Source organism: Hakea prostrata, chromosome 2 (genome assembly GCF_041222555.1).
Source record: "Hakea prostrata isolate BN-2017 chromosome 2, UWA_Hpros_2, whole genome shotgun sequence".
Lineage (NCBI taxonomy): Eukaryota > Viridiplantae > Streptophyta > Magnoliopsida > Proteales > Proteaceae > Hakea > Hakea prostrata.
The window spans coordinates 70,160,534-70,177,133 of NC_142601.1; the positions used below are offsets into that span (position 1 = coordinate 70,160,534).

The window sequence follows — 16,600 nt, forward strand, 5'->3', positions numbered from 1 at the left end:
CAAGCCCAAATCAAATCCAAGAGATGCCATCTCAGTCCCACTCCCAATCCCACCCACCAGCTCTCCATTTTAGTCTTAAGCTCAGTTTTTACAGTATAGTAAATTTTATTTTAATTTATCTTACAAGAGCAGTTTCCTCGTATCTCAATTTTCATTTTTAGTGGTGGCATGGTGGAAATTAAACCACCCCACAGCAAGTATGTAGACATTTATTTTCTTTGCAGGAGCTACTAAAGCCTCTATATAGGAGATAAATGATGAGATTTTTTTTTTTTTTTTTTTTTTTTTGGGTGGGGGGGGGGTTGGTGAAGAAACAAGGATCCTGAACAATTCCATTAACCACTATATGACACTTCTTTCCACAGATAAATTCCAAATCCCAAAGTTTCTATAAAAGAGAGTACCTTTCTTTTGCAAGTTTGAAAAAATTTGCAACATGGCTCCATAATGTCTTTTCAAATGTTTCCCAAGTCCGATCTACATCTTCAAAATATTCCCTGTTAAATTATCAGATCATTAGTTTTACAATACAAAACATTCAACCTACCACATACCACAGCCATCATGTTGAATGAAACAAGAAAGCATAGAAAAGCACTAATTCCTTATAAGTTATCCATACTGATAATTAAAAAAATAGTTGTTAAAAGGAAATGAATACAAGGAACCTTAACTGATCCAAACAAAAAATTCTGTAGCTCCTTACTTCCTTTTGCATTTGAACTTCAATATATCCACAACATTTCACGGGAAACAAACCCTTAAAAAATAAAAACCTAATAATGCCTATATAACTGATCCATCATATTTGGACATGATTAATTTTGTAAAGCTAGGCTCACAGCACCATACCAGAAACATGATCAATAAAGATTCACTTGACATCATGTAACCACTAGCACCAAGCAGCATATCAATGACTAGACAGGTTCATCAAAGCATTGACTTATATATATAGACATAGACATAGACATAAACTAGTTAAATTCCCACGTGCAAAAGCATGTCTGCCAAATACAAATGAAAATAAAATAATTAAATTGCTGAATTATTAATAATAATTATTTATCGAATCATAATTATTTGATTTATAAAGGTTAGATGTTAAAAAACCGAACAGCCCTTTTGTATTCCTATTCTAAGGCTTTGTAAAGAGGGAACCTATTAAAATTGGTTAGTTCTCCAAATTGTACTAATTCGTTCCTTTTTAGATTTTCGTCGTTAAAAAAGGGGGAAAAAAGATTATTAAATTATTAATGATACAATGTAACCGAGGTTCCTACTTTATCTTTGAAAGAGGAACCTCTTAAATTGGAGATAAATTATTCATTAATTACAGATTCGGAAAGTAGATAAACTTATTAATTATTATGCATTATAATTATAAACTATAAAAAGAGATGACGTGGATTAAGTGTTTTGCAAAATAGTGATAAACAACTCATTAATTGTGAATCAAAGAATAAGTAACGTTACAATTAATATTAATATTATTGAAATCATAAAATAGAATTTTTTATTTTTTACATAATTACTAATATCCACTTAGCTAATGACTGAGGGTATTTTGAGAAGCAAAAATATAGCCGTGTCTATTGAGTTCGTGCTTTCATGATTGCCAAAAAGAAAAAGCACAAATAGAACTAACCTTAGCCTGCCAACCTCTTCCTTATGGGATGCTGCAGCTGCTAATGCAAACCTCCTTTTTCCATCTAATGCTGTTAACCTCTACTCCAACAAAACCAAACATCATTAAAAGCAATGTCATTGGGAAATTCAAGCTGTAGTCAGTTAAATAGAAATGCAACACAAAGAGGGGTTTCAAGTTGACAAGCACACCTCGTATGTGCTAATGAGTTCTTTATCATCTTCCAAAGAATCCCGTGCTTCAGCTGCTTCTACAGAAATAGACATCATACCCTCCACATCCTATGAAATCAATTCAGCAGACAAATATATTAATATCTAAGAAAAATATTTGTACACAATTACTAAACTCTGATCAGTAACAAGCAACTATTTACGGTTGGCTCAAATTTGTGCTGAAGGTTTGTTTTGAGGGAGAAACAGAACTGAGAGACAGATTGAAGCAACAACATTCAAGAATGGAGTAACCTTCAGAGTTGTGTTTAAGTTGTTCCTTGCATTGCTGAGGAGCTTTATCTGATCGTGGTTCTCAATCAGTGTTTGGCATTCTTGACACAGCCTGATGCATGAGAAAGTGAGACAAAACAAATAATACACAGCTTCAACCATTAGAACTTTAACAGAGTGAGGGCCTGTCTAAATGACAAGATCCATTCAAGAGAACTGAAATTATTGGATAATTCAAGAACCAGGAATCAACATACTTTTCAATACCAACAAAGTTTTCCCGAATCTGGTTTATTGCCTTCTGAGACAAGGCAAGAGCTTCTAGCCCAGCATGTGCCTGTTCAACCTGTAAGGAAAGATTTATCCGTTAAAATTGCAATTTTCCAACAGAAGATGGTCGATTTCATGTGAACAAACACACTAATTACTATACGTATATAGGGCTGCTGCATGACTACATTTATAAAATGCATGGGTAAAGCTGACACCCTCCCTTCAATAGAATAGAGAACAGTCTTTTATGTTCTTTTTAGATGGATGAGAAATTCATTATCAAAGGAAAAGCAAGGAGAGGGTACATGCACGCACAAGCCAAAAACAAAATCCTGCCATAGAAGGCAGGGACTAGCATAAGTAAGGGGCTAGAGTCCCCCAGAAAAAGAAAGAAAGGGGAAACTATCTGCCCTCAGAAGGCAACCACACACCCAGGCCCAGCCTCAACAAAATCACTGTATAAAAGATCCATAATCTGGCAACAAAGAGGCGCATTACCTCTGATATCCAAGTTCAGAGTCAAAATTTTCTCTTGGCAGGGCAGGGAATACACTAAAGATTTTCAGAAAATAAGAGGGAGGTGGGGTCACAACTGCAAAAACAGGAGGAGTAGGGGTGACAGTAGACCAGGACTCAGATGGAGTTAACCCAATTTTGGAGTTTAGGCCCAACAAGAGTAGTCCAACAAAGAATGGTTTGAGCAATGAGTGAAATGGCAAGAAGGAACTGGCCCTTTAAGCACAGCAGGATCATCCAAAGAAAAACAGTGCTGGGTCAGAGAAGATCAGGAATGGGAAAGGAGTAGGGATCGTAGAAGGGCCACCATAGGGTTGGGGAAGAGAAGAATGAGGGACCAACAAACACACTGCTTACAACAACAAAGTGAACTACTATGGTTCAGAGTACAGGTTCCTTTCAGTGGATTCGAGGTGAAATTCCTCCCATCAGATAGTTCTTCCATCTATCAAACTCAAGACCCAGCTAAGTACATTCTGCAATAGCAAGTTTGGATGGCATTCTTGGACCTTATCCAAACTCGAGGGAGTCAAGTTCTTTTAAAGGAGAAAAGCTGATGAAGTTCCCTTAGCCTGGATGGACCCACTTTGGAGGCCCAAATCAAGGGCTGCTGATAAACCCATTATCTGGTCTGGCAACAGTACTTATAATGCAATAATTGTGGTGGAGTACATAGGAGCTTCCCAAGTAGTATGCTTTTTCTGAGATATGGTTCTTCTAGTAGTTTCTTATTCAGGTTGTTTCCACTTTAGATAGGTTTCTAATCCTATGCAAGACTATGTTCTAATTATTCACAATGATCTTATTTGAGCAGAGATTTGAAGTCATCAAAAAATTGAGTGATTGGAACTTGAAATTTGTGCAAGAAATAACTGTGCATGTGTCCCCTCCCCTTTTTTTCCCCCTCTCTTTTCCTCCTGCAACTCTACTTCTTCTCAGTTCCCCTCTTGTCCTAACCATCCCTCCACCACTTGCGAAGTGAATCTTCTCTTCAAAAGAGAAGCCTTCATCATCCACAACAATGACTGCCGATGAAGGGAGAGCATCTGTTGAGACTTGAACACAGATCCAAGTAAACGTCAGCCAATCAACCTTTTTGGCTCTCCTATCAGAGAAAAGGGGTCTGTTGTGCACCAGAAGTGAAGAGGAAGGCCTGGAAGTGTGATTCATGGAGTGATGGAGCAAACGAGTTGCAGATGGTAATCCCATTGGCATAAATAGATAGATTTTTTCCTGCATGCCAAGGGCACTCTCAAGGGCTTTCAGTTTATCATCTTCAGAGAATTTTAAAAAGGAATCTCCAGTTTCTAGAAGCCAGTATTCACGGTCCGTAGGGTTAACCATTGCTTAGCTAGAGATAACTTCACAACCTTGAAAGAGATGTGCTCCCAAGACAGTAACCTATTAACTAGTTCTTCCATTTGGAGATTTCAGAGTCATGACGCCCCAAAGGCGAGATGCCAACTAGCTTAATGCAAATTTTTTATAGTTTAAACCTCTTTCTAGGTCACTTTTTGACTGTTGACGGGATCATGGAATCCATTTAAATTTTGGCCAAATCACAAGTTTTCAAGAAAGCTATTTTTGGGTTTTCACTCCCAATGTACCAAGTGTATTTGGACCACATCAATACTATATTCGCCTGTACCAGTTCACTAGATAAATTCTTTAATGTATTGGTTTGGTAACATGATGACAATGCTAGTCTCTAAAGGTATTAAACTGATACAGCCGATACATAATGATATTTACCATGCTTCACACTTGAATAGATGCACATCACATTGGCACCTCAAGTCTGGGGTAGGTTGTGTACTGGGGTCTCTCATCAGTTAGAAAGTGATAAAGCGGTAATAATTACTCAAAACTGTACTAATTGAAATCCTTGATAATTGTGCTTCTATTTCTTTAAAATATCCAACATCCAGAAGCACCTATTTGACTATCCAAGGTTAACACACAAAAGGACAAAAGAAAGGAAATTCAAAAGTAGCTGCAATTCACAGTTTTTTATGAAATATTAATATAAAAAAAGAAGGGAAAACGTTGAATAAGATCTTAAGTTCGTTAGAAAAAAATCAAACAGTGGAGATTTGAAATACAATTTTCCAAAAAGGCTATTAGGTTTGGTTGGGGGTTTTAAGGAAAAAGTGTAATGATTACAATGATGTGACATTAGAAACTGCGTTTGGGCTTTGGGGTTTCAAAGTGTAATAAATAAAAAGCGAATGTGACATTAAAAAGTGCGATATTTTGATGATTTTATCGATAATTTTGATTTTTTCCGAGATATCGCCAAAATCTCGGCGATTTTTAGTCTTTCTCTTTTTGCCCCCAAACGGCGATTTTTTGTCTTTCTCGTTTTTGCCCCCAATATTGTTTCGCCTACCACCGAAAGCGAATGTTGGCAAAATGTTGCACTATGGTTGAGAATTCAGTTTAAATGTCTTGTTATGCAAGTAATCTCATATATCTTCCAATATAAAAAAAATAAAAAATTTATTTTGACATCAGTAACCCAAGCAAGAAATACATCATGATAGATTAGCTATGGTTTTTATCTTTCCAGAAATGTTGTAATCAGCTTGTAAATAAGAAAGCAATAGCAAATCCAACAAAAGCTGGAGTCGGTACAAACACCAGCATGATCAGGAAAATAAGATAGTTATACCTGCTCCGCAACCATCGTACTGAGCTGTGCATCATTTGCCTGACAGCACAGAGCAAAAGCAACATTAAGCACGTAAAAGGGACCTCTAAAATTTAACACAAATAAAGTGATATCATCTCAGCATATATATGATATGCTGAAGATTAGGCAAGATCATAGTTTTCAAGCTGCCAATAGCCTAGGTGTGCATTCTTGGTCAAAGCGTGCACAAAAAGGGGTTAGTTAGGACCCTTTCAGGCTATGTTATCCTGACCAAGTCAACTAAGTGAATTAATATTTGGTCTTCTTACTTCATAGGAGCTATCATGTGAAAAACCAAGAAGAGGCATCAAGCATTCACTAATCAATCAATGATCATGCAGCATCATTAAAACAATCCAACATTGTTTTGCCAATTAACAAAACTTTAGGGCTTGTTTATATCAGCTTTCCAATCTAATCTGTTAGTTTTACTGCTACTCCAATTTTGGCATCCCCTCAAAAATGGGATAAGCTGCCAAAATGATTCCTATCTAGGACAGGATAAGGCAATACAAGCAATTCCAATCTGCCCAAAAAAAAAAGATGGGGTCTGGGGAGGGAAAAAATGTATGCTGTCTCCACTCTCCATGACCAACTGGTCACAATGGAGCAAAAGCAACCTAATGGCTGCACCAGGGTCCCCCCTCGAATGTGAGAGAGTAAAACAACTCAGCCTTGTTCCAAGTTCCAACTGTATGTAAGGGAGCCTTTAACTTTTGGAGAGAGAGAAAAAAACCCACAAAGATACACTGGCCCACACCTTCCCCCCCCCCCCTCAAGCAACTTTGAGTACAGGCATTAGGTGATGGACATAGTTGTCAAGGTGTCACCTAGAGGGACCAAGCTTTTTATTTGGTCCAGAGCAATTGCATGTCTTGTTGACACTTAATTGGTAAAATTGTTTAATGCTTCTTTTTTTGGGGCTGAATATAATTATATTATATTATATTATATTTTGGGTGAATATAATATAATTATATTCTATGCTGCATCTGATGGGGAAGGGGTTTGAGGGGGGATGATTGGTGTGATGAAGGCACCAAAAGGCCTAAGGGGAGGACAAAACAAATAGACTCAAGCCCCAACTTAGAACAACGCATCTGTTCCCTGGGGTATCTCTAATACAGGGGTGGGGTAGCATCTGAATACCAGAACTAACATCAAAACAGATGACTCTCTAAATGAAGTCCATGATCCTAGAATTGGAGGTCCATCTCCCATACTTTACCTATTATATGTTGGTTTCTGTTGAAAGAAACGATTGTGGTGAATGGCTTATTGATCCATGATCTCAAGCCCTCTATTTATAATTAAGTGGAAAGTAGACTATTACAAGGAATAGAAGTTTACATGAATACAAACTCTAATTTAACTCCTATACAAACTCTAATTGGACTCCTAGTACAATCTTACACTCCCCCTCAAGTTGAGGCATAGATATTAGTCATGCTCAACTTGCCTACAATAGGAAGGAAATCTCTTTCTTTCAAACCCTTAGTGAAAACATCTGCTACTTGGTCTCCAGATCTTACAAAAGGCATACAAATAAGCCCTTGTTCCAACTTTCCTTTGACAAAAAACCTGTCAATTTCAATGTGCTTAGTTCGATCATGTTGCACTGGATTATTAGCAATACTAATAGCAACCTTGTTGTCACAATATAAAATCATAGGGTTTGGAACTTGGACTCCAATATCTTGCAGCAAGCCTTTCAACCATAGTAGCTCACAAACTCCACGAACCATAGCTCTATATTCAGCTTCGGTACTAGATAAAGCTACCACATTCTGTTTCTTACTTCTCCAAGTAACTAGATTACTTCCAACAAAGGTACAGTAACCTGAAATTGACTTCCTGTCTAGAGATCCAGCCCACTCTACATCAGTGTATGCTTCTACTTTTAGATTATCGGTGGGTGACAGAAGTATTCCTTTTCCAGGAGTTCCCTTCAAATACTGTAGTATTCTGGTAACAGCTTTCATATGAGCTAAACATGGGTCATGCATGAATTGGCTCACTATCCCTACAGCATAAGCGATGTCTGGCCTGGTGTGGGACAAGTAAATAGCTTCCCTACCAGCCTTTGGTATCTTCCTTTGTCCACTGGTTCTCCCTATTTTTCTTTAAGTTTAGCTCCAGCTTCAATAGGGGTATCAACTGCTTTACACCCCAAAATTCCCACTTCTGATAATAGATCTAGGACATACTTTCTTTGGGATAGGAATATACCTTTCTTTGATCGAGCCACCTCAATCCCTAAGAAATACTGTAACTTCCCTAGATCTTTAATTTCAAACTCTCTACCAAGAAAGTCTTTCAAATTTTAAATTTCTTCACCATCATTCTCTGTGATGACAATATTGTCTACATAAACAATAAGAAGTGTGATGTTAGTACCTGACTTCTTGACAAATAGTGTATGATCAGCATTGCTTTGCTTGTACCCAATAGAAGTCATTGCCTTCAGAAGGCATCCAAACCAGCATCTAGGAGACTTTTTTAACCCATATATTGACCTCTTCAACCGACAGACTTTCCCTGCAATATTGTCATCAGAAAAACCATATGGGATTTCCATATAAACCTCTTCTGCTAACTCCCCATGTAAGAAGACATTCTTTACGTCTAGTTGGTGCAAGTTCCAGTGTTTGTTCACAACTACAGACAACAGAACTCTGACAGTATTTAGTTTCGCGACAGGGGCAAAGGTCTCCTGATAATTAATCCCATAGGTCTGGGTAAACCCCTTTGCAACTAGTCTAGCTTTCAACTTGTTGATTGATCCATCCATATTTTGTTTAACCACAAATACCCATTTGCAGCACCCACTGGTTTTTTTCCTGGAGGAAGTGTAACCAGCTCCCAAGTGTCATTTTTCTTCATTGCCTGCATTTCCTCTACCATAGCTTCCTTCCATCTCTTATCAGCAAAGGCTTCTTGCCAACTTTTAGGAACAGATACAGATAACAGAGAGGATATAAAAGCACGGTAGGAGTCAGACAAAGAGTTATAAGAAACATATTTAGCTATGGGATGTTGAGTACAAGATCTGACCCCTTTTCTAACAGCAATAGGAAGATCAGAAGAAGAGACCTCAGTAGAATATGATTCTGGAGCAGGAGACTGAAGTAGTAACGTATCACCTTTCTCCACCTGCTTTAGCCGGTTATATTTCTTCCTCTGATAAGTCTGCACCTCCTTATTCTGGTCAATCTGGTTTTGAAAGACCCCAACAGTGTGTCTCACAGGAGTGGTCTCCCCCTGGCTAGGTTCTTCACATGGTTCAAAAATCAAAGGGGGAGGATTAGAGTCCTCAGGTATACTGGCCGAAGTTTCCCCCTGGTCAGGAGAATCTTCTAGGACTTTTAAGTTGTGTTGGTGTGTGATAGGAAGATCTAGAGTCGGAAAGAACACATCTCCTCTAGGACTCTACCCCCTGGAGAGGTATATAGTAAGAGCAAAACTTATGAAAAAGTACATCCATGGATACAATGGTTTTCCTGGAAGGAAGATGATAACATTTGTACCTTTTCTGAGTAGCAAAATACCCCAAAAATATGCAGCGTAGGCCGCGGGGAGACAGCTTACTCTGGTGGGATGTGATTTTGGCATAACACACGCATCCAAAAACCTTTGGGGGAATAACAAAAGAAGAGGCTCCCTGAAAAATCTCATTAGGACATTTAAAACCAAGTATTCTATTGGGCATCCTATTCATAAGGTAAGAAGCAGTGAGTATAGCATCACTCCAGTATTGGTCAGGTACATTCATAGCAATCATAATGGAACGGTCTATCTTTAAGAGATGCCGATTCTTCCTTTCGGTAATCCCATTTTGGGCAGCCGTATCAACGCAACTGGTTTGATGTATTATGCCAGAGTCAAAGAATTATCTTTGAAATCCACCATCAATATACTCTGTGCCATTATCACTGCGAAGGATCTTCACAGTGGCATTGAACTGAGTTTTAATCATATTATGAAAATCACGAAAACATTGGAAAACCTCATTTTTTTTGTTTTAAAAGATAAGTCCATGTAGAATGAGAGTGACAATCAATAAAAGTAACAAAGTACTTATGGCCAGTAATAGACACACGTCGGCAGGGACCCCACACATCAGTATGAATGAGCATAAAAGGAATAGGTATTCTATTATGAAGAGAAGGTAAATAAGTAGAACGAGTCTGCTTTGCAAAAATGCAAGCTTCACAAAAAAAATTATCCTCATTACAAGAAGAAACCAAATCAAGAAATATTTTCTTAAGAGTTTCTAGAGGGGGGTGACCTAGCCTATGGTGCCACTGATGAAGGTCTGATATTACGAAATGGATCGGATTAGAAGATGTAGTCAAAGCAGACGTAGATTCTCCAATCGGCTCGAGCAAATAAAATCCCTTGTCTAGTTTACCACGTCCAATCTCCCTCCCCGTGACCAAGTCCTGGAAGACACAGTAAGATGGGAAAAAATCACTTTACAATTCAAGTCATGTGTGAGACTACTGATAGAGAGAAAGTTAGTAGAGAAAGAGGGAACATGTAAAACTTTAGACAAAGAAAGTGATGGAGAATGCTGAATGGTCCCTTTTCCAGCAATGGAAGAATAGGAGCCATCCGCAATTCAAACTTTATCCTTTCCAGAAGTTGGAGAATATTGTAAAAAAGAGGTGGATAAACTTATCATATGATCTGTGGCTCCTGTATCAATGATCCAAGGAGTAGAAACTGAAGAAGCTTGAAAGCCTGTAAAAGTTTTACCTGAGGTAGCAAGGTAGGAGTTGGTATGGGTAGTAGAGGAAGCAGTGGTTGAGGCTGTACCGGCAGTAGAAGATTGCAGAATACATCGCAAAGTAGCGAACTCTTCCTGTGAAAAACCAATGTCTGCAGAGGGTGCGGTGGAAACTGTCTCAGAAAGATTAGCCTTTGGTTTTCCCTTTCTTTGTGCTCGTTTTTGCTCAAAATCAGCAGGCTTCCCATGCAATTTCCAACAATTTTCCTTGGTATGATATGGTTTTTGACAGTGCTCACACTTGACAATCTCCTTAGCCAGATCAGATTTAGTGCGAATAGACTGTAAAGTTGATTTCTCCATAATAGGAGTATGAAGCATGGCTAATCGACGAGTGTCAATTTTCCTCGCACTGACCAAGAGCATAAGACTGTTATAGTGTAGGAAAGGGAGAACGACTTAAGACTTGTACTCTAATCTGATCATACTCCACGTTCAAACCTGCCAAGAAGTCATATACTCGAATCTTATCAATGTGCTTCTTATAAGTCGCCACATCATCTGGATTAGTGGGGTGATAATCCCCATAATGATCCACTCTTGCCAAAGAGATTGCAACTCAGCATAATAGTGGGCCACAGTGAATTCCTTTTGGGTAGTCTCATGAAGCTTCTTTCGTAGCTTATAAACATGTGTATCATTCCCCAACTGTCCATATGTTTCAGTAGTAGCCTTCCAGATTTGGGCAGCAATATCAAGTAATAGATATCCACGGGCAATATTTGGAATCATGGAATTCAAGAGAAATGACATAACAAGAGAGTCATTCGAGATCCATTTATCTTGTGAAACGCCTGTGGTAGTAGGTTTGATAGTGGTGCCCGTAATGTATCCAACAAATCCTCTTCCAGCAATAGTCAAGTAAGCAGATCGGGACCAAATCAAATAATTTGTCCCATCAAATCTTACCAAAAGAGGATGAAGAGTGGGGTAATGTTCAGGGCCGGTGGGAGCAGTAGTACCATCGATAGTGGCCATGTTGAAAAAATTGTCTACATTTCTTCAGTCTTCACCTTTTGAAAAAAAAACTAAAACGTCGCAAAATGCAATAGCCAAACAATGATATGATCAAATCTCCTTTTTCCCCCTTTTTTTTTTTTTACTATAAAAAAATTACTAATAAACCCTGAAAACATATATATATATATATATATATATATTAGAATTTCAAACCATAAGAATAAAATATGGTTCGACCAAAAAAGGTCTGGTCTGGTTTAGTCCAAGCGATAGGTTTTAATGGGATTGCATATGTATCGTCCCAAATCGAAAAACAAAACCAAAGCAGGCAGCAGGTGATGATCTTAATGGGATTTCAAGATTGCAGAAGCATCATCCCAAATCGAGAATGGAAGAAAACCAGGCAAATCAATTTCAGAAAGTTTACCTGGTAGTGGTTCGACAGAAGAAGCAAACCTGGCGTCGATGAACTTTTTTTCCCCCTTTTTGTTTCTTTGGTCGATGGCGAAAGCAAGGATTAAGCAGATCTGTTAGGTGTGATGGGATTTGCAGATGAAGAAGAGATGTTGTAGATGAAGAAGAAGAAGCTTGGTTGCAGCGGTGATTGTCCTTCTCTTCTTCTTTATTTATTTTTTATTTTTTTTTGGTCTTCGAAGTTTACAACAGAAAAGATCGTGCACTGAAGAACGAGAAGAAAAAAAACCTAATCGTAGTAACTGAAGAACGATGGTTTCGATGGGTTTGAAAGAGAGAAAAAAATCCTAATCGAATTTAGGCTCTGATGCCATGTTGAAAGAAATGATTGTGGTGAATGGCTTATTGATCCATGATCTCAAGCCCTCTATTTATAATTAAGTGGAAAGTAGACTGTTACAAGGAATAGAAGTTTACATGAATACAAACTCTAATTTAACTCCTATACAAACTCTAATTGGACTCCTAGTAGAATCCTACAGTTTCTCATATCTAGACCATTACTAGCAGCATAGTTATATCATATTGCATTGATATGGCACCTATTTAACCTCTTAACATACTAATATATAACACTATGCCACTATCAACCATAAATCTCAGAGTCTATAGCTTTTCTCAAAGATTTTCAATTTTAAGACATAGGATCCCTTGCTGAACACCTGGTGCATTGGAAGGAACATCCAGATTTGCATTTATCGACACAGAGGAACACAGAGAATATGCAACTCACCACATCAATCTATCTTCACAGCGCATAAATTTCACCACAATCTCGAACAACTATCTCATCCTACAAGATTGCATATAACCTTCCAAGGTTGCCTTCAAGGTTTAAAAGCCAAACAATTTTCTCTCCTCAGAATTGCATGAACAATTCACTCATTGTGAGCAGTCCATATGAAAATGCCTATCTTGACACTTTTTTAGCCCATATACCTAATGCCCCCTTCCAACTTTTATATTGTACAGCCAAATATTCACCACGATTTGTAGACCTCAAAATATAGGCATTAGCTCCCTTAACTCATTGCAGTTTGAGCAAATCCTACTTTGAGTAGGAAAAGAAAATATAAATACAAGAAGGAAAAGAAAACCAATCAAGAACTGATATAGGAAATCAAAACAAGGCAAGAAAATATAAATATAAATTAATAAAAGAAGGAATCTAAGACTTCAATACAAAACAGAAGTGGAGTCCTAGTGCGAATAGGAGATGGATGATCCCTTTTTTGTCCTCCTCTCAACACTCTCCCACAAATTGGGGCATAGATATCACGCAGCCCAACTTGGTTAAAAATGGGTGAGACAATCATCCAGATAACCCTTTGGTGAAGACATATGCTAGTTGAAACTTCAGACTTCACAAATGGGATACAGATTATGCAGCTATCCAACTTCTCTTTTATGAAATCCATATCCACATGCTTTGTCCTGTAATGTTGTATTGGATTACAGGCAATGCTCATAGTTGCTTTGTTGTCACAGACTCATAATAGAGCATCACAGTAAGGGGCACTCGCATACCCAAATCTAGTAAACCACGTTATAATAAATATTAATAACTCACAAGTCCCTTGCATCATTAGTCAAAATTCTGCATCAGCACCATACCTTGCAATAACAATTTGCTTCTTGCTTCGCCAAGTAACCAGATTTCCGCCAACAAATGTACGGTATCCTGAGTGGACTTCCAACCATGTTAACCTCCCCAATCTGCATCAGTGTAGGCTTCAATACGGAAATGACCACATGAGGATAAGACGGCACCTTTGCCCGAAGCTGATTTGAGATAGTGAAGAAACGACTGGCATATGATTGCAATCCAGACCGTGCGTGAACTAACTCACAACACTAACTGCGGTGGCAATGTCTAGACATGAACGAGATAGTATAGTAGCTTTCCCACTAGTCACTGAAAAAGCATCCTTCATCAACGGGTTCCATTCTTTATCTTTGAGTTGGGTTGCAACTCCTAGAGGAGTATCATATGGATAACAACACAGCAGGCATGTCTCAGATAAGACATACTTTCTTTGGATAGACATAATCCTTTAGCTGCATGAGCAACTTCAATCCCTACAAGTATTTTTCCTAAATCCTTTATTTCAAATTCATGACTCCAGAATTTTTTTTCAACTTTTGTATTTCTTCACCCTTGTAACAAGACTCAGAACCAAGGTACCTTATGTCGGCGATTTATCGCCGACACGGGGCGATTTTTCTCCATGTCGCTGGGGGGCGACACGAAACCCTCCAGCAACACCGATTTTACATTAAGTCGTCGACTTATCGGCATATATCGCCAATTGGGCGACATTCCGTCGAAGTTTCATCGACTTCAGCGAAGCAGAGACGAAAACAGACCAACAGAAACAGTGAGCGAGCCTTAGGGGCCATTCCAGCGGCGATGCCACTTACGTATCCAGTATCCCAGAGTGGAGGCAGGGAGATGTACTTGCCGGCGGCGATGGAGGATGTGTGGGTGTCGAGACTATCGGAATCCCTGAGAGAACGGTATTCAGACCATTGGTGGCCTCAACGATTGAAGAGAAACCTAGCTCCGATGTTCTGCGAAGTGGACCGAAAACCTTCCATCACCATCGATAAACCAAGAACGAGAGAGAATAAAGAAAACCTGAGAACCTTCATCACCGCCGGCAAAGAACGAGAGAAAGAGATACATAAAACCTGAGAAGTCGAGAACCTTCAACACCACCGCCAGACCAAGAATGAGAGAGAGATAATGAAAACCGAGATATGAGAGAGAGATAATGAAAACCGAGATAAAGGGCTCAGTTTGTTTGTTGTGTTCACGTGATGACTGTCAGTTTTTAATTTTTAAATATGAAATGGGTACAAAATGCTGAGTAAAGAGTCAAAGACGTCCCATCAAATTTGTAAAGAGACTTTAAGAGAGATATTTCAAATATTTTAAGTTTTTTATTTGTTTTTAATTGATTGAATATTAAAGGATACCGTGCAACTGAAGTTTCCTCACCACAAAAATCGCCGACATGTCGACGATATGTCACCGTGTCGGTGGTGTCACCAGCCACCGACACGGCGACTTGGTCCAACACGTCGGACCTTGCTCAGAACTACGTGGTCAACATTAGAATGGTAACCTACTAACCTGTATATTTGTCTTTTAGGAAGAGGGTGAGGTCAGCATTACTTTGCTCATATCCTATTACACCATTGCCTTATGGAATCTACCAAACCATGCCCAAGGTGACTACTTTAGCCCATATAGTGCACGTCAAAGTTTGCAGACTTTTCTTTGGGCCTTCTCATCAGAGAAAAGGAATTTCCATATAGACTTCTTCTGATTCTCCATGTAGAAAAGCATTCTTCACATCCAACTACTAAAGATCCCATCCCAAGTTTACAGCTCATGCAAGTAATACAATGAATATGTTCAGCAGCTTCAGCTTTGCAATAGGTGCAAACGTTTCCTGTAGTCATTTAATGAACCCTTCAGCGACCAGTTTGGCCTTGTATCAATCTATTGATCCATCACTATTCTGCTTCACAACGAACATCCACTTGAACCAAAGGTCTTCTATGCAAAGGAAGAATAACAAGCTCCCACGTTCCATTTTCGTCAAATGCATTCAGTTCTCCCGACATTAGCCTTCCCCTTAAGATCCAAATGAGCTTCCTGCCAATTCCATGGGATAGGTATAGAAGAAAGGGAAGACACCAAATGACAATAGGAAGGTAAAAGAGAGTCACAACTCAAGGGAGACAACATGGGATATAGGATAAACGCATTTCCTAACAACTTTTGGGAGAGCTATCAATTTTTCACTAAAAGGATCCTTATCGAGACATGAAGTAGGTGAAGATATAGGCTCTAGTTCTAGAGAGAACTCTTGTAATGGTAAAGAAGCTTCAGGATTGGTCTCTTATCGATGTTTGCAAATCCATGACTTCAAAAGATCGTTACCAAGAGTTTGTTGCTCATGTGCCTTCAAGATACCTCTACCAGACACCTGTGGCTCCCCCTCACTAGGTATGTCGTCGAGCTGCTCTACAGGTGGTTGTTAATCAACTTCACCTTCAATTGTTCGATAAACATCTAGGTCAGTTAATGCACCTTCACCAAAAATATTCTCCCCCTGAAGATGTGTTAAGGCATAATAAGATGAGGCTTTACGAAGACGACATCAATGGAAACAAAAAATTTGTGGAATGCAAGATGGTAGCAGCAGTATCCCTTCTGGGAAGGAGAATACCTCACAAAGACACACTGAATGCTTCGTGGATCAAGCTAGTGCAATGATGACTACAAACATAACAAACAACCAAATACTCAGGGGAAACTGATAAAGGGTTCTTCCCAAGGACAACTCTAGGAGCTTTGAAGTCAAGAAACCAAGAAGGCATATGGTTATCAGATACGCAATGAAGAGAACAACGTCACCGTATTCTTGTTGTGCATTAGCTATACCCAAGTGACATGAGTGTGAGTCTTGGCGCTAAGTCTCCCATTTGGACCTCAGTGCAGGTGGTGGTACCTCCTCACGCTAAGAACTCGTTCTACAGCTAGGCTTAACTAGTGCTTGACCATCACTATGACCATTATCATCATCATCAGATCCCTAAGCCTCAATAGGTGGGTGAGTGGCATCATCCTCGGAGTCAAACTGTATAATATCTTCACTATTCGTCGATGCATTGGGGTGTGGCACGCATGGACAAGCAAGTTGTGTATGCACTCTCCCCTCCGTGGCCTTCCACATCAACCCCCATTCTCCTGCACCATATGCCTACTAGGACAACCTCCCTCCTCATCA

General features: G+C 39.0%; 1 protein-coding gene across 4 annotated transcripts in view; it reads right to left on the bottom strand.

The window, feature by feature from the left end:
- Window positions 1-16,600, bottom strand: part of SEC6 — a 62,968-nt gene that overhangs the window by 40,948 nt on the left and 5,420 nt on the right. For all 4 annotated transcript variants that reach the window (XM_089146421.1, XM_089146420.1, XM_089146422.1 and 1 more), the window contains exons 4-9: window positions 5,555-5,593; window positions 2,352-2,440; window positions 2,116-2,206; window positions 1,840-1,929; window positions 1,649-1,728; window positions 405-497 (exon numbers count right to left, since the gene is read on the bottom strand). In XM_089146421.1, coding sequence (XP_089002547.1) covers window positions 405-497; window positions 1,649-1,728; window positions 1,840-1,929; window positions 2,116-2,206; window positions 2,352-2,440; window positions 5,555-5,593 — 482 coding nt within the window. The remainder of the gene's footprint in view (window positions 1-404; window positions 498-1,648; window positions 1,729-1,839; window positions 1,930-2,115; window positions 2,207-2,351; window positions 2,441-5,554; window positions 5,594-16,600) is intronic.